General features: G+C 37.9%; 1 protein-coding gene across 3 annotated transcripts; it reads left to right on the forward strand.

Annotated features, from left to right (window-relative positions):
- Positions 1–502: 502 nt before the first annotated feature.
- Positions 503–27,867, forward strand: atp11a (ATPase phospholipid transporting 11A). Of its 3 annotated transcripts, XM_087791766.1 has the most exons (32): positions 503–746; positions 13,810–13,932; positions 14,251–14,340; positions 14,421–14,501; positions 14,566–14,673; positions 14,743–14,871; positions 14,965–15,068; positions 15,263–15,310; positions 15,872–15,936; positions 16,013–16,094; positions 16,284–16,434; positions 16,507–16,704; positions 17,249–17,362; positions 17,422–17,481; positions 17,548–17,714; positions 17,790–17,861; positions 17,969–18,042; positions 18,126–18,229; positions 18,443–18,624; positions 18,827–19,078; positions 19,141–19,318; positions 19,386–19,488; positions 19,930–20,075; positions 20,153–20,212; positions 20,276–20,403; positions 20,508–20,643; positions 21,010–21,033; positions 22,233–22,298; positions 22,365–22,468; positions 22,524–22,689; positions 25,275–25,381; positions 25,846–27,867. In XM_087791766.1, exons 1-32 carry the CDS (start codon positions 702–704, stop codon positions 25,895–25,897), a joined length of 3,519 nt encoding a protein of 1,172 aa, XP_087647892.1. In that variant the 5' UTR covers positions 503–701; the 3' UTR covers positions 25,898–27,867. The 3 variants fall into 3 exon arrangements, with proteins under 3 accessions (XP_087647892.1, XP_087647893.1, XP_087647891.1); XM_087791767.1 differs by lacking the exons at positions 21,010–21,033; positions 25,846–27,867 and adding an exon at positions 23,339–23,423 and having other exon boundaries at positions 25,275–25,412; XM_087791765.1 differs by lacking the exon at positions 21,010–21,033 and having other exon boundaries at positions 25,275–27,867.

Genomic DNA, 27,867 nt, shown 5'->3' on the forward strand with positions numbered 1-27,867 from the left:
ATACTCTCAGTTGAATTGTTTCGTGTTTAATTTTTTGATGGGTGTTTGTTTTTTGTGTGTGTTGCTTATAATCTCAAACCTTAACAGATTTACAATTGGTTTGTAATAATGAGATGTCTGGTAGGAGAAAGAGTGAAGATGGTTTGGAAATATGTCCAGGCCAAATAAAGTTGGCAATTGAGATACCATGTGAAAAATGCAGAAATAAAAAGTCCTATTATTAAGATTAATTATTTAAACTGTTTATCATTTTAACTTGAATAATAAAATATATGTTATACTATACTATTGTTGACTCAACACTCAATTCATCATCGGATCAACGACTCCTTCAAACAAGTGTCTACTTTAGCCAATTATTAAAGCACCAAAGGGCGCATGCGTACACTCACCTGGCCTCATGTGACGTAGAGAAAGAAAATCTTCTGTGGCGAGGAGAGGCAGAAGATTATAAGAACGCACTCGCGATGGCGGGAGCGCGCAGAGAGTGTTTGCAGGAAGCGCTCTCTCAGTAGTTTTCTGAAGAACTGGGCGAGTCACGACCTGAACGCTCCCGGGCGGGAAGGTTGATTCCGGAGAGTTTTCCCTCGAACCCCGGGGTGACTAGACTGGAGGTACGATGACGGAGGAGCCGCTGGACGACAGAAGCTAGCGTCTAGTTTGCTCAAACTTCAGCGAGAAGCGCGAGGAGGACCGGCAGGATGGGGATGGACTGCAGCACCCTCCGGACCCTGATCCGCAGATTTGTGAGTTTTTAACCAGTTGTTTCACATTTATTACCAGATGCACGCGTACACACGATTAGAGCTCACATTCCTGGGTTCATCCAGACAAGGTGAAACTCTCCTGAAAGAAACTTAGAGGAGAAGTAGTTGTAAATCAAATATCACGTCGAATATTCCATATAGTTAAAAAAAAAAAGTCAAAATAGTTCAACTTCCCTTTAAACTATTTGTCATTTCCACTTTACTTAGATATATATTTTCATTATTATATAATAACAACCCTAAATAATTTGCATTTAAGTAAAATTGTAAGCAACACAAATATATATTTTTTACATATATACATGATAAGTTGAATTAATTTATATATTATTTTTAACTAAAAAAAACGAATGTTTACTGCGCAGATATTATATATTACATTGAATGAAGTTTGAATTATTAGTGTTTGAAATATCCATGTTTAAATGTGTTAGTCAGTCAGTTGGATAATATAATGTTTTATGAATTGTTTTTAAAGTAAGTAAGTTAGTTCCTTAATTTACGGAAATAAGGTTTTTAATTAAACAATATATTGTTTTGGCATGACTCCAGACAACTTTTAACACTTTAAAGCTTTATTTAATTACTTATTGCATTCAAATTCTTGAGCTGTGAACTAGTGCGAGCAGACCAGAGCATTGTTATAACTGCCCTGAGAAAAAACATCTGCATTCCCAACAAGATAGAACTTGCCAAAAGAGACTTTCTCTGACAACTTCGCCAGGAGATGCATGCTTTAGGGCAATAAGATAATAATGAAAAGAAAATATATAGATTGTATATAGAATTTTACTTCTATTTGGATGCTTTAGGAATACCGCTTTTTTAGTACATATAGATGTTTTTCCTTTAATATTCCTTTTAGTCAAATCCGATTTCCCCTCGGTTATTCCTTTTCAGAACTTGACTACACCAATCCATTTGTTTTTATTTGGGTATTTCTGTTCTAAAATTAAGATTTCTCGTGCGTCCAATTATTGACTCAAACACCTGTTTGTTTTGTGTAAATAAACAAGTAAATAAGTATCTATAAAACCAAGTCTTGTTTTGTGGAGGTAGTGATTTACTAGACATATATTAAATTAAAGTCTCCATGTCGCCCACAAATGAACTAGTCAGTCACGTGTCTTATGTAATCCAGTTGTTTTCTCGCTGCCAGTCAAATCAATGGATAGCAGAGGAGCAGCCGGTCGGCGTAGCTGCTGTGGGCTGCATTAGTCTCTCCACACTAATGTGTTTGACAATAATCCACACAGAGCCAGCACTGCTCACATGAGAGGGTTATACCTCGGCTTTGTGCTCAGGGGAGGCTTAGATCCACCCAACTGTTGCTGATAAAATAAACCCTCCTATGTGAAATAGAAGCGAGTATTGAGAAGGTTGAGGCCGGGAGGATGTGGGATGCTGATGAGCTCTGCTGCTGTAATTGATCTGGATAACTGCTTTAGACAAATGGGTTCTGGCCAAATTGATTGCATTGCCAGTGAGAATAAGACTGCTGGATACTTAAGATTAGGGTTTGGAGCATTTATCTGTTTGTCAATACTGAGCTTTTATGAAATATCAATCAATAATGAGCGCCAGTAATGTGATGAAGACGTATCCATCTTAAGTCGTCCGTAAACAACATTAAAGTACCTGGAAACTATAAGTGCCTGGCTGTTTCTGCTTGAAATGGAAAGTGTTTCAAAATTGTCATCGCTGACCAACGTTAATTCAATAACATAGTATATGTGTCTATCTTAATATAATAAAGCAACTTCTGTCATACTCCACATTGAAGTGTTACAACATGTTTATGCTCAACACTTCAATACACAACTATATACTAAATATTCGAAATATACTACATTTTAAAATGTGTCCTGCACACCAACAGCATTGCTTGTTGTCTCCATGGATGGTCAGAAGAGGCAGAATCTTATATAATTGGTTGTCAGGCTACAAGTCAAAAAAGTGTCCCGTGAAGAGTCCTAATAGTCAGAGCTGTCGCTATTGTCCTGGCAGGGGGGGAGCGACATAAATCCACAGTGACATGACTGCTCCTGCTGTATGTTAACTCTTCTGCAACAACCTTTCTCACGCACTGTAATGGTTCTCATTTTATTCCGGGTTATTGCTGATATATGCTGCGAGGTTTAGAAAGTGTGACACCAGTTGAGCAACGTTCTTCCTCCCTGACTAATCTACATTCCTAAGCAGGAAGCATCCTTCTCTCTCTCTGTTGGTTCCCTGCAAGATTACAGGATAACTGTTGTCTCCACTACCTGCACTTAATCCAGTTTACTAGTTTAAGCCAATCACTAAGGTCCTGCTTATATGGCACCTTGCAGATTTGTTGTCTTCTCCATGAACGTTGCCTTTTACAATTGGAGAAGAAAAAGCCAGTGCTCCTCTTTCTTTGGCTTTGCAGATGGAATTGAGTCGTCACCAGGTGACTCAGAGGGCGGGGGATCATATAAACTCCTCTGTCTGGTTGTCAATAATTTATGAACAGGCTGCCTGACTGGGCGGGCTAGATGAAGCTCCATCTCTACAGCGGTAGCAAAAAGTCAAGCGACACCCATGAGTGGTGAAGAAAAAGCAGGAGATAAAGGGCTATAAAACTACGAGAGTTGTCCTTTGAAGTCAAACACAGAATTGTTTTGTTTGCTCCAACAACTGGTGCTGCTTGGATGTCCTTGTACGTTGTTGCCCTAAGCTAAAGCTACTCTTAAACACCTGACCATACTGTCTGCAATCTGCAGCCGTCTGCCGGGTTAAACTCTCAGCTGATGAGATTTTCAGACTCACCTTGAAATACTCTCAATTTCAGTTAATGAACAAATTGCTCTCAGTCAACAAATCTTAACTTATCTTTGGAAAATCCAGCTAAAAAATCAAATGATTGCAAAAGTGGCCATTAATTAAATACTCCTGAATCAAATATCTGAAGTGTGTACTTTGTTACCTCGACACTTGCATGGGGGTCTCCTTAAGACGCCGTTTCCTCATACCTCAATTTATAATTCTAAACTGTCCATGGGTGTCTGAAGGGTTGTTCGACTATACTGTACATGTGCCCTGAGACAGGCTGGGGATCTGTTCAGGGTCTCTTTCGGTGCACAAGCCTGGGAATATGCGTGATCTGCGGCATACGCAATGACTCCATCTGTCACAAAAAACAGTGTACTTGCAGAACACAAAATGCGAAAATCACTGATCCATTAGTGCATGTGCATTCCATTTTAAAACACAGCTTTATTTATAGAGCCGAGAATGTAATTTTTCTTTAAGTCTAATAACGTCAACTTCATTACGATGAAGAGAGAAGCTACACATTCGCTCTAGACATCAGGACGTCTAGCCTTCTACTATACATTAGGTTGAAACATGACACACTTATTTGATATTCTTGGAGATTTATCTTGATTTGAACTACTATATGGTATAAACTACTTTTCATCTTTTATAAAATCAATGCTTAAAGACTCGAAGAATCATGACCTTATATAAGTTGCTTTTTAATGCAAGCACATGCACAACTGGATCACTTTTTCCGGTTTTTAACTACATCGGTAGTATAACATCGCCATATGAACAGGCGTGAGTTGACATATTTCCCAGATCGTACAGTATTGTCCACCTATTGCCCTGAGTAGTTTGGATCAATCCCATTGGGGACCAAGTGGAAGAAAATAAATGAATGCATCGTTCCTACTGTGAAACCCTCAATATAACAAAGCAATAGACCTCATCAGCAAAAATACTTTTACAGCGCAAAACAGATCAGGATTTGCAATGATTTATTTTAAATGATCTTGTGCATTGTGAACCAGACAAAAATCCGGAATTTACACTCATTTTACCTATGATGAATACTTCAATGTAAGTCAATATACAACCCCTCAAGCTTAGACAGGACAAATAAATAAAAAACAAAAGGACACTTCTATTTTTGAATGAGATATAATATGTGAAGTCTTTGTTTGAATTTCACTTTTGCACTCCAAAGCATGTTAGAAATTCAAGGTTCGGCTCATCAGCTTCAAAGGATTTAGGAATGTGTCATGGCAAAACATTTTTTCTCATTTTCTTTTCAAACAACTGTATGATTTTATATTTTGCCCTTATCATTTATCCCAAAGAGCCAAGAGAGTGACTCCATCAAGACAAACTTGTATCCGTGGTGTTACAGGAACATTAACAGTATATTACAGCTCATTGAGCCGAGAGACAGATGATGGATTGTACCAGACTAATGGTGCACAGAGGTCTCTATCCAGACAGCGATAGGACATTAGGACTCAGGTTATCATAATAAAGTTCGTCATGGTTTCGGATGAAACGCCCGGGGAGGGGGTTGGGTGGGCCCTAATGTTCTTCCTGTCTATGGGAATGATGGCCAGTCGACTCGGGAACAAACCATTCCCAGTGGTCCTCAAGTCAGAGAGAAGAACATACACAACCTGGAAATGCTGACTCTGCACTTTGCTACCCCCCTGCTACTTCTATTTGGACAAAAATATCCCACTTCCTCCCTCCCTTTGCTTCCTTTGCTTAACACATGTTATTAGAAAACATATTGATTATTTGGGGTAATTGGATGAGAGCTTCTTCACAAAATGTGTAAACACAAAGCCGGCTAGAGAAAGTCCCGCCTGTCAGCAAAAAAGGTGCAAAAAAGCACTTTTAGACTCTTGCAAGACAGTTGAATTCATCAACATAATCAGGTTATGATTAAAGATAAAACAAATTGTTGCTGTCAACACCTTAATGTTCCAGTAACATTGCTCAGCGCAACACAGATCCGTCCATCGATGAAAACGAGTGCACGTGCACCAATATGGATTATTGTGGAGACTTATCAATGATGCATTTTAGCAGCCAACAGGAAGTGGATGAGCATGTTTTTCCCGCTGGTCAAAATAGAGGCTGGTGATATAATAGCGACTTCACACATCACTGCATGTCCATGATTCAACGCCAGAATTAAAATGTTAGACACGTGGATATATATATTTTTTGGAAATGTAATGTTAATTTCCTCCATTTGTTACCAGTCATTTTTTGATCGTTTTAATAATTTACATAATAGTGTTTTCATTATGGTGTATTAGATCAGTGTTAACTGCCTGTCCCTCCATTATGCTGGGATTGGTGCCCCCCCAACCTCGCTTAGATAAAGAGTGACAGAATTCATTGATTCGTGCTTAGTACAGCTAAAGATACAAAAACTTCAGTAGTTGATACCAATACCAACATTTGTACGATACATAGATATTTTTCGATACCATGGTTAAAAAAAGGAGCCTTTACTTTCAAGTACTCAACTTTATTAAATAACAAAACAAATAATGAATCGTTTCACATTAAATTAGTGGTGATGGTAAAAAAAAAACCCCGAGTATAGATCCACAAATAAACGCTACCAAACTGTTATAAATGTAAACAGTGGTGATGAGCGGGGAGAACATTACGTGTCTCATAAATGTGTAAATAAATAACCAGACCTTTAATTATATACGCCTACCGTCGATTGCGCCAAGAACTTGTGTATTTGGTACTTATAGTACCAAAGAAATACCAGAAGTATCACTTCTTTTGACAATCTCTAGTTGTTAGCACAAGATTTTAGTGAAGTTTAAATTAGATCAGTTGATGTTCACTGTAGTGCAGTTTTACAAGGTGTTTTTCCTGCTTGAGAATATAATTCTAGACTTAAGACAACAAAAGGGAACAGTATGAATAATAGAGGAAATTGCAACATTACTCTGAGTGAACCTAAATGACAACACTAAATCGTTTACAACGTTGCCTCCTTTTATTTTAGCATTAATAAATAATCACCTCATAAATATTTGATGGCACTCGCCACACACAGGAGGAGGTTGCTGCTAAATTTGTAACTTTTTCCCTCTTGAATGTAGGAGAAACTCTCAAGTGGTTGATTGAATTTTATCTGTTAGAACTTGTTGAGAATCTAAATGTTTGATGTTGATCAAGATGAATGTGTATTTTCATACTCTCTATATATCTATCCATCTATATCTATATCTATATCTATATCTATATATATATATATATATATATATATATATATCTATATATATATATATATATATATATACACACTATATATATATCTATATATATATAGATATATATATATACACACATATATATTAATAATTTATAATTTTGTTTAACCTTGATAACAAAAATACATGGTTTATTATGAGAATCTTCTCTTGATAAGCAGACCATCTAACAGAAAGGAAACACAGAAAGTGTGGCTAAATAAATCAGACAGACGTGCAGAAAAGTTAATATCAAGATTCACACTAAGACAGAGAGCCTTGTTGATGTCATTCAAACTCCTGCTGCTCCAGTCCAACTGCCTGATATGGCCAACCTCCAACCCTGACAGAGAATGAGTGGAATGTTGAGGCCCACAGAATGAAAGTTATCACCTGAAAAAAACAAATATCTCTGAGACTTTCCTGTGTTATCTAAAAAAGCTTGGTTCACCTTATATTTACTTTAGTACTCATACTGGGTGTTGCACTTTTGTTACAACATGGTATAGGAAACAACTGTGTTGCTCACTTCCTGATGAATAAACACCTGTTTTACTGTTTCTGTACAAACAATTACATAGTCTGGTTTCATTGTGTAAGATATAGGGATATAAGGAATATAATTGTTATTTTCCCCTAAATCAGTCACTGTTTTGTAATAAAAAACATTATTGCTTGTGACATCAGCATCTCAAATGTCTTTAAACTTGTCTTAAATTTCTTCAAATGTTCTCTGCCTTATTGGTGACTCAACTTACCTCTCAGAATGCACATTTTGAAAGCAGAATTAGGCTGATTGGACTCATTTTGGTACTTTTTCTGCCGAATTGTCCAAAAGAAAAGAGACATCCGCTCAGACAAGTGTGTGACTCAAGTGCCCAAATACTTTGTTGAGTACATCTCTCGACCCCTTCATCTTGACATTTGGAATCATGGATTGATGTGTCTGCGGACATGTTGTTGATGCATCCGTGTTTTCGCTCGTTCAGAGATGATTACCGGCAACAAAGTGCAATGAATGCCATTAGGCTGGTGTGTCCCAAAAGAGCAAACATTAGGCAATGTTGAAAAGTGCTTCGACTAATGTGCACCAGCCTATTTAAGAAATGGCCAGGGCTTAAAAAGCATTTTGGGTACTTTTCTCTGAAGTCAGAGTGAAAGTCATTATATTAGAGCGGGAAGGGAAAGTTGCTAACATTAGGGGGAACCAGGGAATCAACGCTAATGGTTGCACGAAGATGTGTCTAATGATCATGATAGGCTTGGGAAGAGCTGGAGGTAATTGATCAATATCTTCTGGTGTGGCTACAACAACTTTGATCATAAAATCATGACTCCTACATCGATACTTCATATGTTACTTCGTTTTTACCTGAGAGTTGGCCACAAGTCGTCTAAGACAGGAGTCCCCAATCTTTTTGTGCCGAGGACCAGTTTAATGTCAGCATAATATTCTTACACTGACCTTCAGACGCCAAAATAAAATAGCAAGACCAGCAAAAATACAAAGTTAAGAATTACATCTCCCTATTACGCTGAATCTGCAGAGTCCTGGACTGTGTTTTTTACTCCTTTTCTCTAGTTTACAGATTTATTTCTTGAATAGAAAAGCTTAGAATAGAAAAGCTTTATTCATCCCCAGAGGGGAAACACACTAGCTTGACATGTAAGGGTCCCCGTACCAGGGGTTGGAGGGCCACTGAACTATGATATGCTCAGGATATTTGCTCTGGTGTTCGAAGACTTTTGTTTCCGACCGTTTCATGTTTCTGTTATTGTTATTCAACTTTCCTGCGGGCCAAGATTTTTTAAAACAATAGAGTTTTATTCTTATTGAATTATATAAAATACATATTACACTAGTGTCCTCGCTCATACTGAGATTCAAATAATGAATAAATCAAACTGAAGTTGTGATTTATGTTTTTCTATTGTTAAATCTGAACATATGATATGCAGAATACATGTAGGTCGGACTTTTGCGTGTATGTTCATTTCACTAGGTTTTATATTTTAAGTTTCTGCTGAATATAAGTAAAACATTAACTCGTCATCGGGGTGTATCATTTATCATGGGTATCAGGGCATTAACAACATATTACTACTGACTCACCCCTTAAACATGACAAACACGGCAAATAACAATCACTCTTTCATCTATTTGAATCAGTTTTGTGTGGAACTAGTGATTTTCATGCTGCAGCTAGAAATCAGTCACTGCAGCTGGTTTGTCTCACATGACCTGAACGTGGGTCCAGCACTCATGAGGATCATGTGATAGTGAGTCTTGCGTCCACTCACACAAGGAACAGAGTGTCAGTTTACCGACTACATCGCAGGATGTGTTGTGTTTACCCTCAGGAAAAGTACAACAATACCTCTCAGTCCAGCAACATTTCTTTCCTGGATCCTCACACCACTGCATTGAAAGTTACAATGTCAAGCGAGGGAGTCTCAGGGTTAAAGTTTCTGTCCAGTCCTCTATGGTCAATGAGAACATAAAGAGCTGTACTAGTTTGACTCAAAACATGTAAATATAAAACTGTACTACTAAACTTTTTATCTATTTCCTCTTGATTTGCCCCTTAAATTGACTTCTTACCAGAGTGGTTGTTCTTTGTACCGAACAAACTCCAGCTCTGATTCCGGGTAGTTGATCAAGTGCCGAGCAGCGAATTGTAACCTACTTTTGAAATAGATCTTATTTATTTCTCCTCACCTAGTGATCTACTGAGCCTGCTCCACAGAAACCAGGCTAATGAATTCTTGGCTGCATATGATGAGGGGTCACGTCGCTTCTCTGCTCTCGTCCTAGTTACCTCATTATTGTACTTGGTCTACCACAGAAGAGACCTGCAAGGCAGTGTGGCGTACATGTGACCAGTAGGTCATAAAAAGGATCAGTAGGTAACTTTGCAAACAACCCCAGGATATAATCCACATGTTTTTATTTTAAACACCTTTAACATCCTATTGAAGCATTTGAACAGTCAGCTTGGCAAACAAACTTATCTAATCCAAACAAATAATCTTTAAATCACAATCCCTGGATAATGCATATAAATGCATTTTGTTCGTTGTTTTGATCTTTTTGTGTAACATCCAGCGTTACCATGTGTCTTTTTGACCGTTAAAATATGTTACTTTGATTCTTATCTAAACTGGTCCCATCACTTCTATTCAGATCTCACCGTGTATTTAATCTGTTTTTGTCATCTTTATGGATACTTGTAGAAGCTCGCAGGTGTGAACCTGTGATAACAAACAGACACACACACACGCACAGATGCACACAAGGAACTAGTGCTGATTTTTTAAATCCTCTAACTTTGATTTATACCAGCTGTGTGGGTGTGTGTTTGCAAGCCAAGGATTTAGTGCAGCGATCTGACCCCTTTATTCACACGCACACAGACGCACACAGACGCACACTGATGCACACGTGCATTTATGCCCATGATTTAAGACATTAGTCCTCTATCGTGTCCTTCCTATGGAGACTTTTAATCATTATAAAGAGTATTCAATACATAGAAAATAGTTTTTTTTTTCTTGAGCAAATATGTTTTCTCAAAAGTATGTGGTTGATATTATTGTTGTTGTTTCTTTACATGGACACTTGTGTGTATGGGTGAGTGATTTAAGGGGACTTTAGTGTGAAGTGAGCCATAGTGGCACAATGAAGATAACACACAGCAGCTGACAGGTGTTTACTATTGCTGTGTTGATATGTTAGGCATAAAAGAGTGTGTGTTCAAGCTCATATCTCTGGCTGCAGGTTGTTTTGCAAAGCTTTTGTTGAAACCTGCTTTAAGAGCCACTGTTGCACTGAGAGATAAAATCCTTCAGTCGAAGACAACAGATCGACACTCAAGCTGCGATCTAACAATACACTCTGTTTGCTTTTTGGTGTGTAGGTGCAAGCATGCATGTGTATGTTGTAAAAAATACATTTTCTATTAAACTAGCACTGTTGAATATTAGTTGGTAGAGAGTAACATTTTGAGATTTTGATTGTTTTTCTGTAATGGTAACATTATGAAAATGAGTCTTACATCAGTAAGTTATTTAGTCACTTGATGGACAGGTTTCTTGATTTATCTAAATGTTTATAGAGTCATGAGTAAGTTTTCAAAACAGCTCAAACGATCAGGAGCCAGTCAAGTTCACCAGGGTTAAACCATAAAGTGGGTAAAACAGATTTTTGAATAACAAAAGCTTTTTCCTGTTTGTCCGGAAAGAACAAATAGTTTTCAATCAATTTTGTATTCCAGTTCATGTAAACTTGTGAATTAAGCGATTGATGTCTAAAAGAAAGCAGGACTGCATGTTTAACGTTCTGCTACGTGATCTTCTGATGGGATGATATATTCCATGGCAAGAAAGAAAGAAAGAATAGTTCTGGCTTGATGTGTCAACATTTAAAACATGTTCTACATGTGTACTCGTTTACATGTCAGAGATTTACCATCTCTTTCCACTGCAGTTGCGTTATATAACCCGTAGAGGTTTCAGTCTCCATTCAAACCCCTTCTAATCCCTTTACTTTTTTATTAAATCATTCCTGTAGTGTTTGGACAAAAAACTATCCCCACTTTAAATAGGTGATATATTTCAACCAATATAACGATAAATCTCAGAACTTCATTTTACATTTCAAGGCGTAGGCCTACTTTCAAAAGTTTTGATTTGTCCCACATTACTTTCAAGATGTCTGCGATAACTGTTTCCAGGACGTGATTTAATGTTGTGTTTTATTTATATATACATGAATAAATAATTTCCTTCCGTATATACAGCTTGTGAAACTCAAGCGAAAGTCAAGTTGTGTGATGACTCAAACAAAGCCTGCCCCCCCTGTTTCTCCTGCTCTTTGACCACAATGTTTCCTCTCAACTAAAAATACATCTTCAAACCTGCAGCCGACTGAAACATGAAGCGTCAGTAAAAGTGATTATCAGGGTCCAGAATAGCTCGAAGTCTCTAGTTACATCCGACGGATGAACGCTCAAGAGCCCATGTGGGGAGGATTATTTTATCATTTTTCTTCAGCAAAATGGCCCTTTATTTGATTAAACAGCAGATAGGCTTTTATGTAAAAAGCTTAGATGCGGATGATATTTAAACACAATCGATTGTCGTCTGAGAGGCCAAAGCTGTGGCGAGTAGGAGAGGACGGAGGTGAGAAATACAACTCAATATCGATGCTAACGTGAAGAAGATGATGCTGATGAAAGAGGGAGATCCCTGGCTGTCAATCAATGATTTCCATTCACATACTATTCATGGTGTGACTTCAGGACTCACTGATAATTAAACACAGTTTTGGAAAAAGTTTAGTGTACTTCAGAATAATTCTTTAATGCAGTGGTCGCCAAACATTTTTACCAGACTCACACCCAATGGTTATTGTCATCTCCACACTTGTGAATGGTTATTGTAAAATTCAATACATTTAGTTAAAATAAGTTCTTCTTTTAACAACCATTAGTCTAGTCCTCACTCAATCAGAGCGAGACAAAGATAGAGGCATGCTGTGGTACATACAGTTCATTGACGTTGGACCATGTCTTCCAGGAACCTCTGCTTTAATCTTTCAGAGAACTAAAGTGTTAGTTTGTTAAAAGCTTTGTTGTATATCTTCAGTGTTTTAAAGTCAAGACTCAGAAAAGAAGGAATATTTTTACTCAGCTTTTTCTTAAAAAATAAATAAAAATGAATGAATCATTAAAAGTTAACAATGAGCAGATTCTTGCAAGGACATAGCAAATATTTCTGTTCATTTATTTCTACGTATGGCCCATAGTTAAAAAGTGAACAAAAAAAAGGCCAATGCATTGTTTTATTTTGCTAAAATACAAAGTTAATAGTGACCCTGAAAATGATGACCAAAAAGTGTTAAATATACTTATTGTCCTCAAAACAACTGTCAGTCTCTGCGTCCGCTTTACCATATCATTGCTGCATTATTGATAATTGAAGGTCACGTGCTAAACATAGATGCTCATCTCATGAAATATAACATTTGAGTTACTGTATGTGTTGACCTGAGAGTGTGGCTGTGTGTGTGTGTGTGTGTTTAAGTCCACAGATCCATATCAGTTGTTAGCTGTAATTGATGTGTCAGTTGAACTGAATATTGTAAAGATAAGTGCTTTGACTGTATTGCTATTATTGTGAGTGACCGCAACTATAATCTAGCCTGCTATTGAAAAAAAAGTCACATTTATTTTTACTTGATCTAAGTATGATCACGTTTGTTGCTCAGCTTTAATATATTGTCCCATTTCAGATCCCAGTAAATACTCAAATGTTAACATGAATATGTCTACATCAACATTGTTCTGTATTAGATCATGGTCCTGTCTACTTCAGCCCCATCATTTGCTGATCTACCTTATTTGAAAATACTCTTGCAAGTAAAAATCTAAATGTAAAATATTATTTTTGTAAAAATATTACAAATTATATTCATCACCAAACATTTGCTTTCTATATTTCCTTTTTAAACTGGCTCTGATAAGTCAAACAAACACAAAAAAGATCATTATATAATAATATTATATAAATGATAAAGCAACTGTTGTGTCAATTATGTGGATTAAAGATTATAACTAAATATGTCTTGAGTAAATTGAGATTTATTTTTAAAAACATTTTAACTTTACATAAATGCTTATGGTCATCTGATTTTTTTTGTGCGTGACTGTGTTTGTGTGTGTGTGTGTGTGTGTGTTATTTTGTCTGGGATTTGCGTGCCTATGTCTTAGTTTTGCATTCCAGTCAGCGTCACGTGTGTTTCTCCATATCAGCTGTGACAAAAGCTTTCATTGACTCTGGAATGCTCTTATGACCAATTCAACCAGTTCAACTGAAAATGTTGAAATTTGACAGAAGCCACAACAGTTTTTTGCTATGATTGAAACTTTATGTGACAAAATGTTCAAATAAAATGTTATGTACGTGTGTTTTTGTCTGGTCAGTGCGTGGGAGAGGAGGACTGGGTGGACAGCAGGACGGTGTATATCGGACACAAGGAGCCTCCTCCAGGAACAGAAGCTTTTATACAACAAAGGTTCCCAGACAACAGAATAGTTTCCTCAAAGGTTAGTGGCTGTGGTCAACGAAAGAATGCTTTCACCTTTTGACACCTTTTTAAAAACAAACAAACAAGTCTCTATTCATTTTAATAAGATGTCATAATACAATCTTCAACTTTTTGGGTTATTGAGACACGTGAAGTTGATCCTTATACACTGTGTTAATTTGACCTTAAACTCCTTAATATACAAGATTATTCTGTTAAAACTTTTTACATGTTTGACTAAAAAAATAACTGTACATATATTTTATATATTTTTAATATAGTAGTTGAATTTTTTTTGATTAATAAAACAACAATTCTTTCTTCTTTTGTTTTCTAGTACACATTTTGGAACTTCATTCCTAAGAATATGTTTGAGCAGTTCCGGAGAGTAGCCAACTTCTATTTCCTCATCATATTCTTAGTTCAGGTAAGAGTTTTATTTATAGAGACAATATTAAATGATGAACAAGACTTGTCAGGTGAATTGTTAATATAATGTTTTTTCAGTTGATCATCGACACACCCACGAGTCCCATCACCAGTGGACTCCCGCTCTTCTTCGTCATCACAGTCACAGCTATCAAACAGGTGAGGTCGTCGTTATCTTGTGTGATATGATGAAGCGCGACTCATCGCTCACCTCTTCTCTCAGGGCTATGAAGACTGGCTACGACATAAAGCAGACAACGCTGTCAACCAGTGTCCAGTCCACGTGGTGCAACATGGGAAAGTCATACGAAAACAAAGCCGCAAACTGAGGGTGTGTTTCCTGATTCATCTCTTCTCCGTCTGTGTTTCATACTCTCATTGTCATCGTGTTTGTTTTTAGGTTGGAGACGTCATGTATGTGAAAGAGAACGATACCTTCCCCTGTGATCTTATACTTCTCTCCACCTCTCGTGCTGATGGAACCTGCTACGTTACCACAGCCAGTTTGGACGGAGAAAGTAGTCACAAGGTCAGTTTAACACTTTTTGTCAGCCATTAAATTACATATTTCTCATCAAAGAGATAAAAAGACAACTTCAACAATATCCTTGTTTCACTGCAGACGTACTACGCAGTGCAAGATACCAAAGCCTACAACACAGAGGAGGAAGTGGACTCAATACATGCGACCATTGAATGTGAACAACCGCAACCAGACCTTTACAAGTCAGTGAACACAAAACAACCCCCATAATCTTGTTTTTCATTAGATTTTAAATATGAATATACTGTATAATGTATCAAAAAATGAAAGTTAAGTTATTGGTTTTGGCTGCATAAAAAGAGTTGATGGGGAAGATCTCATGCAGGATGTCAGTTAGATTTACTCACATTTTAACTTCTGATTTTTCTTTGTTCAGATTCGTGGGTCGCATTAACGTGTACATGGACAACGAACCAGTGGCCAGGTAATTTTTCAAACCTTTACCTCTCCATTTGATTTCACTTAAATAACAATTTTAACTTCCATTTTTGGTTTGGGGGTTGTTGTAATAAAACATCTTTATCTGATAGTGTCCAACGGTAGCATTTTAAAGTCAGGAACACATTTCAACCATTCATTTGCTTTCTTATTGACCGAAAATTATTGGTTGTTAAAAGTAAAATACCAATCATCATCCTGCATTAAAATATAGTCACACTGAATAAGATTTTAAAAAAGTACATTCTTATGATGACTAATACTATTCAGACTGCTAATACACAGGTGCAGAATGGTTATACAGACATCTTTGTTGATTATTGAGGTGGTATAAGAACCAAAGTTTCTGTATTCACTGAGAGAAACTTTATTTTTGATACTGACAAATTAAATGCAATATATTTGCCTGCTTCTGTGTCGATCATACATTAAAAAGAACTCACTTCTTTTGTCATCAAGCATTTGAAATATTTAAAATGTCAGTTTTCATTTTTAATGACCTTATGATGATGAATATTGAAATCTTAAAATCACTGTTTATTTCCAGACCTCTGGGATCAGAGAACCTGCTTCTCAGAGGAGCTGCTCTCAAGAACACAGACTTCATCTATGGTAAAGTCTCTTGAGCAACAGTATAACTGAGGTTTTCGGGTGATTTAACTGTCACTTGAATCTTCTTCCTTTGTAGCGGTGGCCATCTACACCGGCATGGAGACAAAGATGGCTCTCAACTACCAGTCGAAATCCCAGAAGCGGTCTGCTGTTGAAAAGTAATTGATTGACAGTCCACACTTTCATCACACGCTGTCTGTTTTCCCTATTTTTCTTTACTCCATCTGTCAGGGTTTCTTCTTCTTAAATGAATCTTTAATGTCAAATTCTGCCTAACTGTAGGTGGATCATTTCAAGTGTTATTCAATTTTATTAATTAAATATTTTCTTATCTGCTTGTTTGTCAGGTCCATGAACGCGTACCTGGTGGTCTACCTGTGCATTCTTATAGGCAAGGCCATCATCAACACGTTACTGAAGTATGTCTGGCAGGCCGACCCCAACAGAGACGAGCCCTGGTACAACCAGAGGACGGAAGTAGAGAGAGAGAGACACGTCGTGAGTTCTTGTATCACCTGTCGCTGATTAATGCAGACCTTGACCTCCTTCTGACACTTCTCCCTCCTTCAGGTGATCAGAGCTTTTACAGACTTTCTGGCCTTCATGGTCCTCTTCAACTACATCATCCCAGTCTCCATGTACGTCACGGTGGAGATGCAGAAGTTCCTCGGCTCGTACTTCATCATGTGGGACGATGACATGTTCGATGAGGAGCTCGGGGAGAGAGCGGTGGTCAACACTTCTGATCTGAACGAGGAGCTGGGGCAGGTGTGTTATCAAGACTATAGTTCTAGTAATGCTTGTTATAAGTTCATCACCTCGCTTTTTGCTTGTCTTGAAAGTCGTAAATACCTAAGATTGATAAAGAAACACTATGTAACAACAAAGATATCTGTGTCGGGCTCTGCCAGTGTAAGAAAAGGATTAGTTTTAGTTAGTTTTTGTATTCCTTTTATTCTGCTGATTAGACACAATATTTTTGAGATTGAAATCAAGCAGAGATAAGAGCAGTTTCTATTAAATCTGAAGATAAATAATTGCAATGTCATGAAACAAAAGAGAGTAGGTCTCTATATATTAATATTTGTAAACAAAGTCATAATGACAAATGTTATGTAGAGTCTTACGGTGTATTCAGGTAATTAAAGGCTCCATTAGAAGCGACTTTTGCTCAAAATTGGACTTTGATACAGATTTTTTTGTATAGTTTTTTTCACATTATATTTAAACTTCTCAAAATCTCAATTATTATTTTATGTTCAAGAAATGTTTTCCATCATATTCCTCACTTATATACATTAAACTGTCACAGGTGGAGTACGTGTTCACTGATAAGACTGGAACGCTGACAGAAAACAACATGGAGTTCATAGAATGCTGCGTGGACGGTCATGTCTATGTACCTCATGCAATCTGCAACGGACAGGTAACTGAGTGTAAGATGACAGTCACTGGAAAAGATGATGTATTTTTTTGATATACTAGGTGATGCCTGGAGCGTCTGGTATGGACATGATCGACACATCTCCAGGACCAAATGCGAGGGTGAGGAATCATATCATATGTTTCTGTGAGTTGTTGTGTTTCACTGAGAGTGACGTCCAATCACAGGAGCACGAGGAGCTGTTCTTCCGAGCACTGTGTTTATGTCACACCGTTCAAGTGAAGGAGGAGGAAACCGTTGACGGCATCAAACAGGGAATTCACCAAGGAAAGTCTACTTCCTTCTATATTTCATCCTCCCCAGATGAGGTGGCTCTGGTGGAGGGCATGAAAAGGTACAGAGCGAATACAAACCTTCAGACCTGAAAACAAAACACACAGATTTAAATTGTCACTTTCATTTGTGTCAGACTTGGTTTCACTTATCTGAGACTGAAGGACAACAACATGGAGATCTTGAATCGAAATGATGAGATTGAGAGGTCAGTAACACTTTTATCACATTTATTGTTGAAGATGTGTTGTTGAATATTTATTGTTGAAACTCTTTTATGCATGTAAAACTCATTGATACTTTATCAAATTTTAGGTTTGAGCTGCTGGAAGTGCTGACCTTTGACTCTGTACGACGCAGGATGAGCGTCATTGTCAGAGCCAGTACTGGTAATCATCAGCTTCCATTATTTCATTTCAATTTATTTTTAACGTGTGGAATAATATTCTTACAGTGAGCTCTTCTCTTGCAGGAGAGTTGTATCTTTTCTGTAAAGGTGCTGACTCCTCCATTTTTCCAAGAGTCACGTCAGGAAAGGTGGAACAAGTCCGATCACGAGTTGAACACAACGCAGTGGTCAGTTCACAAAAACTTTTCTAGTTTGATTCTTTTTTGTTTTATAGATTTATTTTCTTTATTTATGTGTATTTTGTGTCATCATTTTTTAAATTTAATATAACTAAATTGTCATTAGTGTTTAGTAAGTTCAAGGACAATTAACTATCTTTGAGTCTGTTAATGAGTATTAAACCAGATGAGTTCTAAACACAGCTCTTGTTCTGGTTCCAGGAGGGCCTTAGGACACTTTGTGTCGCCTACCGCCCGCTGACCTCGGAACAGTATCAGGAGGTCTGCAATCTTCTCAAGACTGCAAAGTTATCTCTTCAGGACCGTGACAGAAAACTGGCTGAGGCCTACGACATCATTGAGACAGACCTGATTCTGTTGGGGGCCACAGCGGTGGAGGACAGGTTGGTTTTCACATGTGCATGATAGTTTCACCTCTTAAGTCCTATATTCAGTAATATAATAAATATAAAACTATTTCCTGGTTTTGAATCTTATAAATAATCAATAATCAATTTAGCTAGTATTCTATTAATTCCTGTAGGTTAGCTTGTCAAGTAAAAGAGCAACAAGCTTACGAAACACATTTCTTGGTTGTCTTCTCAGACTGCAGGAAAAAGCAGCCGACACCATCGAATCCCTCCACAAGGCCGGCATGAAGGTTTGGGTCTTGACTGGTGATAAGATGGAGACGGCAGCCGCAACCTGTTATGCAAGCAAACTGTTCCGACGGAACACACAGATACTTGAACTGACCACCAAACGGACAGAGGAGCAAAGTCTCCATGACGTCCTGTTTGACCTGAGCAGAACTGTCCTGAGGCAGCACTCTGGGTTGACCAGGGATTCTTTCTCTGGGTAAGTCTCACCGAGGCCCCGATACTGCCCACTAGATGTCAGTAAATCATTTTTTTGTGTAGCATATCAGACGATTACCACGACTATGGTTTGATCATTGATGGGGCCACGCTCTCTGCGGTGATGAGGCCCGGCCAGGAGGATCTCCACTCAGGGAACTACAAAGAGATCTTTCTCGAGATCTGCCGCAACTGCAGTGCAGTTCTTTGCTGCCGGATGGCGCCACTACAAAAAGCACAGGTGTGAAACAAATACAACCTGCTGATGTCCAGAACTGTTGAGCTAGCAGGTGTGTTTTTCCGTCTAGATCGTAAAGTTGATAAAAACCTCGAAGGAGCATCCGATCACATTGGCCATTGGAGACGGAGCCAACGACGTCAGCATGATCCTGGAGGCCCACGTCGGCATTGGTGAGAACTTGGTTTGAGTTTCATCTCTAGTTGGGCAATACTTAAAAAAAAAAGTGTCAGGAGTATTGTGTGATAAAAGAGTATCAGCCAGAATGGAAAGATACACAACAGTGGTGAAACCAGAGACACAATGGCACTGAGGAAAAGGCAGGAAGAAGAGCTGGAGGTAGCAGAGATGAAGATGTTGAGGTTCTCTTTGGGAGTGACAAAGATCGATAGGATCAGGAATGAGTCAATCATAGAAACAACACGTGTTAGATGTTTTAAGGTCAGAGATGGTTTAATCATGTACAGAGGAGGGATACTGAGTATATTGGCAGAAGGATGCTGGGGTTGGAACTGCCGGGCAGGAGGTCTAGAGGAAGAACAAAGAGAAGGTTAAGAACATGGACATGAAGTTGGTTGAGCCATTCTTAAGTTTCACGTTGCATATCTCCTCAGGGATTATGGGTAAGGAGGGACGTCAGGCGGTGAGGAACAGTGACTATGCAATCCCAAAATTCAAACACCTCAAAAAGATGCTGTTGGTCCACGGACACTACTACTACATCCGCATCTCTGAACTAGTGCAATACTTCTTCTACAAGGTATTTTCACTTCCTCACAACTGTTGAACGCTCAGACTTAATATTGAAAATATTAATTTAATCTTTTTTTTTTGCAGAATGTCTGCTTTATCTTCCCTCAGTTTCTCTATCAGTTCTTCTGTGGCTTCTCACAACAGGTAAGTCAATATTAAAAGAAAAAGTTGTCAACAGAAGTAAACAATTCTTCCACTCGTTCTCAGCCTTTATACGACACAGCCTACCTGACGCTCTACAACATCAGCTTCACGTCGCTGCCCATTCTGCTCTACAGTCTGATCGAGCAGCACATTAACATGGACATCTTGAAAAAAGACCCCACTCTCTACAGGTTAGCTCAATTACGAGCAGCTTAAAACATGAAATGAATGCCCCTTTGTCGTCACATGTTTTGATTTGTGGTTTTAAATCTGTCTGGGTTTATTGTCTTCTCAGAGATATTGCCAAGAACTCGCTGCTGCGCTGGCGTAACTTCATTTACTGGACCGTCTTAGGTGTTTATGATGCTGTCATCATGTTCTTTGGGGCTTATTACCTCTTCAACAACACTTCCTTCACCAGCAACGGCCAGGTAACCTCTAAATTCAAACTTTGGTGAGCTGCAGATGCTTGTTGGTGATATATATCTATGCTGCCAAGTGACTTTTCTTACAACTTAACACTCCAACTTATGACAAGGTCCATCCAAGTTGACAGAAAGTTTCTTCAGAAAGAAACATATTCATGAAGATACAGTTCGAACTATGTCTCTCTCTGTCTTATCGTTTTGTTTCTTCAATTATTTTTAAATCCTTGATTTGCTTGAGTTTGCATTGGTTTTGCATCTAATTTTGACTTTTCTTCTCCAGTCTTTAAAATGCACATTTGTTGTTTTCTCCCTCCTTCTCTTCTCTTTCCTTTGTGTTACTTGTTTTTTTATTTGCATTCCTCCTCCCAGCTAATGACAACCAACACACAGATGGTAAGCCTGTCCCTCTCTCTGCGCCTAGTTTCAGTTTCATGTCCCGTCCTGTCAGATATCACGTCTCCTCTTCATCTCATAAACTCTGGGTGCTCATTGTATCTCCAGCCGTGTTAGCTGTTTGATGTGCATGTTGTGTGTTCATTATTCAGTATGTTTAAGGTCACTTGTTATTCACTTTCATTTGATATTTTACATTCATGTTCTGAGAATTAATTCCCATATAATACAAACAGTTAAATATGATACAATAAAAGAAAAAAGCATATTTAGATTTAATGTTCTTTATTACCACACAAAAAAATATTTCTGTAAACCCAAAAATTTAATTTTATTTCAATAAAATAAAATAGTAATAAAAATAAAATAGACAAACAGAACAAGAGAGCATTTGTTGCTTTCAAAGGTGCAAAATAGCACCTCTGCTGGTTCATTTGGTACATTACAATGAACATGCAAGAAAACACACAATTGTCAAACATAAAGGGATGAATGGCGTCTGTTCTAAAGACTGTTTTAGTTCAATTACAAATGATGTAGAGAGGATGAATGTTTGGGCTAATGTGTATTTTAAAAATATTATATTAATGATAATTGTCATTAACCAAATTATATTGTTCACCATAAATTGTTTATTATGATTCAAACATCGATAAAATAAATCACCGTTCTACATTTAGAACTTTTAAGGCTATTAAGTTTGCTTTATGTCCCTCGCCATTACGTAACCTCTGGTTTTGATCAGTGCTACAGCTACAGTTTTAAATTGTGTCCTCAAGCTTAGTAGACCAACCTCAATCCGTGGTTCTAGGATGCACATGTAGGAGGTGACAACAGATCACAGTCCTCGCCCAAACCTGTGCTTGTTGAAACTACAGAAATAAATGTTGCAAATTCAGAAATGTCTCATTTCTAAAAAGGAAAATACAAATACATTTTGAACTCATTTCAAATGGGCTCAGTTGTCACTCGTTAGAAAGTGTAAGGTTTGAAGAAGATTTTTGAACTCAGTGTTTCACTACTAACATACGTTCATCTCCACATCAGTATTCCATTGATCCATCAGTCTTCACAGCCGTCCTACCATCTGTTTGATTGATTGATTCAGTCAATAACATTAATTTCTTGATAATAAAAAAACAATTTAAAAAAGAACATTATTTCGTAAATCCCTACTAATAGTTCCCATGTGGTTACAGATGTTTGGGAACTGGACGTTTGGGACGCTGGTGTTTACTGTGTTGGTCTTCACTGTAACGTTCAAGGTACTTAAAACACTCTGCTCTTGTTATAGTCATTAGAAAAGTGTGATGATTTTTGCGGTCCTCTAGTTGGCGCTGGATACCCACTACTGGACCTGGATCAACCATTTTGTCATCTGGGGCTCTTTGATATTCTTCGTGGTCTTCTCTCTGCTGTGGGGTGGAATCATTTGGTAAGGCAGATCATTTTGGAGTTTCTGGTGAAGTTTTAACACATCATTCGTGCAGGCCGTTCCTCAACTACCAGAGGATGTACTACGTCTTCATGCAGATGTTGTCAAGCGGTCCGGCCTGGCTCAGTATTATTCTCCTCATCATTGCAAGCCTGCTGCCGGATGTCATAAAGAAGGTCCTCTGGAGGGCGCTGTGGCCCACAACGACAGAGCAAATACAGGTGGGAAACTACAGATGTTGATCTTTGTTGAAGGAAATCTCGATTATAAAAATATGTTTTTTTTCTGTTGAGAAAAAAGATGTGACTTTCTTTTTGAGCCTTTAATCTGGAAACCTTCTCTTCAAGTATTCTTTTATTTCTCTTTCAAGCAAAATAGATCTACTTCATGAAGCTTGAGATTATAGATTATTACAAAGGCTGTATTTGTAGTACAATTATTTTAAACTACCCTCATGTGTTTAGGAATTAACTTCCTGTATTTAGAGACATTATTTTTCAGGTGCATGACATGAAAGTTATTGAAACGTGCGTGAGAACTTTTATACTTTTATGAAATTCATGTTGAGACACAAATATTACATTAAGACCAAGGCTGTGGGCCGCATACAGTTTGAACAAGGGCCGTAAATGGCCCACAAGCCTGGCCTTCAAGGTGCCTTTGTTAAAGCATTTAAAGCAAAATGTCACATGGCTATAATTGCAGCATAACCTTGGGATACATTGTTCCGTCTGTGACTCTCCTGGAAGTTATTGGTGAATGAAACAAATGGAAAGAACAGCAATTTTTACAAGAACACCTTAACTTTCTCTTTCTCCCGCTCGTCCCTCTGACCTCCTGACCTCCTTCTCTCCCTTCCTGGGTTAGCAGAATCAGCGTCGCTGCCTGGCCTCCGAGCCCTCCACCATCTTTATGCTGTCTCAGACCTCCAGCAGAATGAGTTTCTAACCCTGAGGTGATCCTCCTGCCTCTCCTCCCGTCTGCTCTTCACAAATCTTCCCCTGACTCTTTCCTTTCTCTGCAATATTTTTTTTTGCATCGAGCTATATGATCTACAGAAGCATGCTGCCATCGCCGCGTCGAACCCAGGGATCCTGTTTGTTTACCTTTTATTAGTGAAATGTGCGAGTTTGTGTATGAATCACATTAATGCAAACATGTGTGTGTTTGTGTGTGTTGACAGCATGTGAGGAGTAGCAAAAGTTTTCACAGAACATTCCACTACCACAGCTCTGAGTCATTTTATGATGAAATCGCACTCACATGGTAAAACATACATTCTGCCTGTCAGCGTAAGTCTGGGTGTGTGTTTGTGCTCTGGTTTGGGTCTTGAAGTGAAGGTGGGAAACTGGTTTTGGTGATAAAGTATTTATTTCCCTGCACTTGGTGGCGGTGTGTTTGGGACCTCGTCCATCTTCAGGACAGGCTTGGACGGTTCCTTTTCATCAGGGGTCACCAATGAGGTTATAAATATATAAAATGTATAGAAGATTGATCAAAATATAGTTTAATCTTTCTTTTTCATTATTTAAACAATTAAAAGCAATCTGTTTTATGATCAATTTCTTTAGAAACGTTTCATAATGCAAAACAAAATATATTCAAAGGTCAGAAGAAGTATTTAAGCGAGTAGTTTCAACAATGTTGGTGACCCCTGGACTGTCCGCTAAAGTTGTCCCTCTAGAGGTTTTATGATGTTACTGCACCGCAATGCATGTTTTCAAACGCATGATACGTTTTGTCTGGTAAGATACAAATGGTATGATATTTACAGCCATAATACTATGAACGCTGCCCTCAATGGAGCCCTGAATTGCTTTTATGAGATGTGGAGTTGTGTTATTTATTTGAATTTTTACAAAGTTTATAAAGGTTTTTTCAAAAATATAAAAATGCTACAGAGGTAAATTCCACCTCAGATTGACTGTAGCTTGTATAAAGTATAACGTTCAGTTTAAAAATAACCTCTACTTTGCATTAAGCGAATTAATAAAATGAACTGTCGTTTTAAATATTTTATACTCAATTTAAAACATAACACATAGTTAAGTCACAATCACATGATTACAATAATGAAATTGATTTAAATCCAATAGACCTGACACAGTAACGTGTGATATCACTGAGTCTGGGAATTTCAACACTTTACTCCTCCTCTGCTGAATGATGCCAGGGTATATGCTGGTCATAATGTTATGGCTGATCGCTTCAGGGCAAGACTGAAGTGATCAGGTGTCAGTGGACGAAACATCATCATCTTTGTCAATGTATTCATCATGGCTGGTTACTATTATAAGAAACATCACACTATTAATATTATTTTAAGAAACATTATTTCATAAATGTTATTTTAAGAAAGATTATTTTATTAATATTATTTTAAGAAACATTTAAATATATATTTTTTAAAGAAACAATGCAATGTAAAATGTAATTTTGAGAAACATCACAATTTTACTATTATTGTAAGAAACATCACAATATGAATTTTATTTTGAGAAACATCACAATATAAAGTTAATTCAGGATATATTACAATATAAATCATTCATATTTGACAGGAGTTTTTAATATACAAGGTAACACAAATGTTGACTTTATCAATAATGTCAATGAAATGAACATTTGAAATGTGAATATAGATATTATTGGTTAAACCGTAACATTTATAAAGTTAATAAAAGTAACTCAGGTAATGGTTCCATCAGTATTTATTTTTATAAAAGCGCTCACACGAGCAGCTATGATGACAGAAACAAATATGACTTGCTCTCATTTCTGGTGTTGCTCCTGCATCTTCCTCCAGAGTGCTGATAAACTGTACCAGGGTCAGCTGTCAGAGTTCACCCCACTGTCCCTGGCTGGCCAGCGACGAGGTTCCGGACACCAGAGGATGGCAGCAAACCCTCGCAGGTTCGAACCACTCAACAAGAAAATCATGTTCACGCGCTGGCAGAAGGCGCCGGACTACTGCACTTTCACGCCCCTGCTGCAGCTGGCGGACGGCAGCCGGGCGTCCAGTGGGGAGGTCGGGCCTGAGACTTCAGTCTGACCGTCGCAGATTCTGATGAACTGGTACTGGGGGTGACTTTGATGGACGAGCTGGACAGGAGTAGGTTGCTGAGAGATTTCCTCGTCCAAGTGACCTTTGATACCACTGAAGCACTATGGGAGGGCTCTGGACATGACTTGGGGTGTCACAACGATGATGGTTATGTACATAAAAGTGTGCACTGGCCCTTTAAGCCTGCTCCAACAGACAGGCAGCCTAAGTGCACTTTATTACCAAGACAGAGTTTATTTTTTACAAATGTATTGTAAGTGAAGCGATGATGTTCTGCACCTCTCCTTCATTGTCATTCTCTCACTCTTTATAGGAACAACTGGTGTTGCCTGTGTGCAAACTTACTGTCCAGAAACACAGCGTAGGACACTGTGGTCAGATGCTACCACACAGTAAGCAGAAGAGTAGAAGCAGGAGGTTTAAGTGTTGGATATTTATAACCTTTTTCTGTGCTGCCCACCAATGATCCTGATTAAGATTTTGTCCCCGTGTGATTGAGTTTGACACCATTGTACTAGACTAAGTTGGGGTCGTGGGGGCAGCACATGAGAGAAACAGGTCCAGACTTCTGCCTCAACAAAACCAGTGTACAGTAAAATAAACACAACCAAACCTGAATATAAAATAAAGACAATAATACAGACACAATCCCTGTAGTCTGTACACTTTTAAAGAAGTTTATTAACCCTTTGATGACCATAGCTGATGGCTGAGGTGGTCAATAAATCCGTGATAGATTCATATCCAACACTTGAACGTTTGCAGAAAGTAAACAGATGAGTAGATGATGTTATCGTGTGTTAGCTGTGCTTCTCCCCATCCACCACGAGCTAGTGTTGCGCTTCTCCGCTAAATGTCAGCTCGTGTCACTGTGTCGAAAGCACTTTACTTAAATATCAAAGCACATAACTGATGGCTTCTTCGCTGCCTTAATGTGTGTCTGTGTTCCCGTGAGATGGATCCGACCACTGCAGTCGCTACTTCGTGAGCGGATCTTTTATATTGATGTCACATGATTCATTATTTAACATCCACTATTAAAATATAGGTCATTAATTTACCACCTCCCTTCCCTTTTTTCATTTAAAAGCCTGTTTTCAATTTGGTGTATAATGAACAATCATTTTTGTTTAGCAACTATAATCATGTAAGAGTGTGGCGTACAGCAAGGATCAACCCTAGGTCAGCTTGTGATCCAATGTAACAACTGTTTATACTCGTTTTTTTATTTGGAAATTGTGTGTGTGTGCTGAAATTAGGATCCTAGTGTCCCCTGAACTTGAGCTACTTATGCATGTTTTTTTTTTCCAATCACGTCTTCTCTCTTTTCTTTTTAGCCGTCAGTCTCTCTGCTCATCTCTACAGCTTCTCTGTCACCTTAAAGGACTCATCTGTCTGTTCTTCAACAACATCTCGTCAACCTCGTGCATCCTTCTCTCACTGGACCAAAGTGTTGGTGTTTCTAGCTGCTTTACTTTAGCTGCCTTTTGCTCTTCTGGCTGATGTGACATTTAGAAGGTTCAACCTGATACTGATCGGAGTTGTCACACTTGAAAACAAACATTATTTAAATATATGATTTATAAATAGAAGAACAGACTTTAATGTGTATTTTTTATAAAATATTATTGAGTTTTTTTTAACCGTTTTTAGTTGCACAACGACTGACAATCTTCAAGAAATGTTACTAGTTGAACAGTGGAGACCTAATAGCAGAATTGTTTACTTTTTTTTAAAATGTTTTCTTCTCACAGATTTCGCAATCACATGGACTCATTATATCTGTGATAATAATCGGTTTGCTATGAAACACACCGATCCGATCTCCACATCTGTGTTCCATTCATACTGTCTACTCTGCTTCATAGTATGTCAGGGTTGACTTTACTAACTCTTAACTCTTAACTAACCCTTTTCAGGAGTTTAAAATCTCAAGATCACATTCAAAGCTTCTAGCTTTCTTCTCCTAAGCTGGCAAAGGTAGTCCCTTTAGGTGCGGAATGTTTTCATCTCAACAACGACTTTCACCCATTTCAATATTTTCTTGTGTAAGGAGAAGTTTTTTTTAAAGACTGTATGAGTGTGTTTATTTTTCTAAAATGTAACAAAAGCCACTAAAATGTTTTTATGGTTGATTTCCTTACTTTGGAAGGTCATGTGTCTGTGTCGACTGTTGCATGTTGCTCATAAGCCGCAGTGATGGACTGTATGCTGTCATGTACAATATGAACCATACATAAATGTTGGATGAATTTAGATTTTTGTATTGTTGCCAATCTTTCTGTAGCACGAATTTGTTTTGGAGTTCGTCAATTATATATTTTCTTTCTCTGTA

This window comes from Callionymus lyra, chromosome 5 (genome assembly GCF_982586985.1).
Source record: "Callionymus lyra chromosome 5, fCalLyr1.hap1.1, whole genome shotgun sequence".
NCBI classification, from domain to species: Eukaryota; Metazoa; Chordata; class Actinopteri; order Syngnathiformes; family Callionymidae; genus Callionymus; species Callionymus lyra.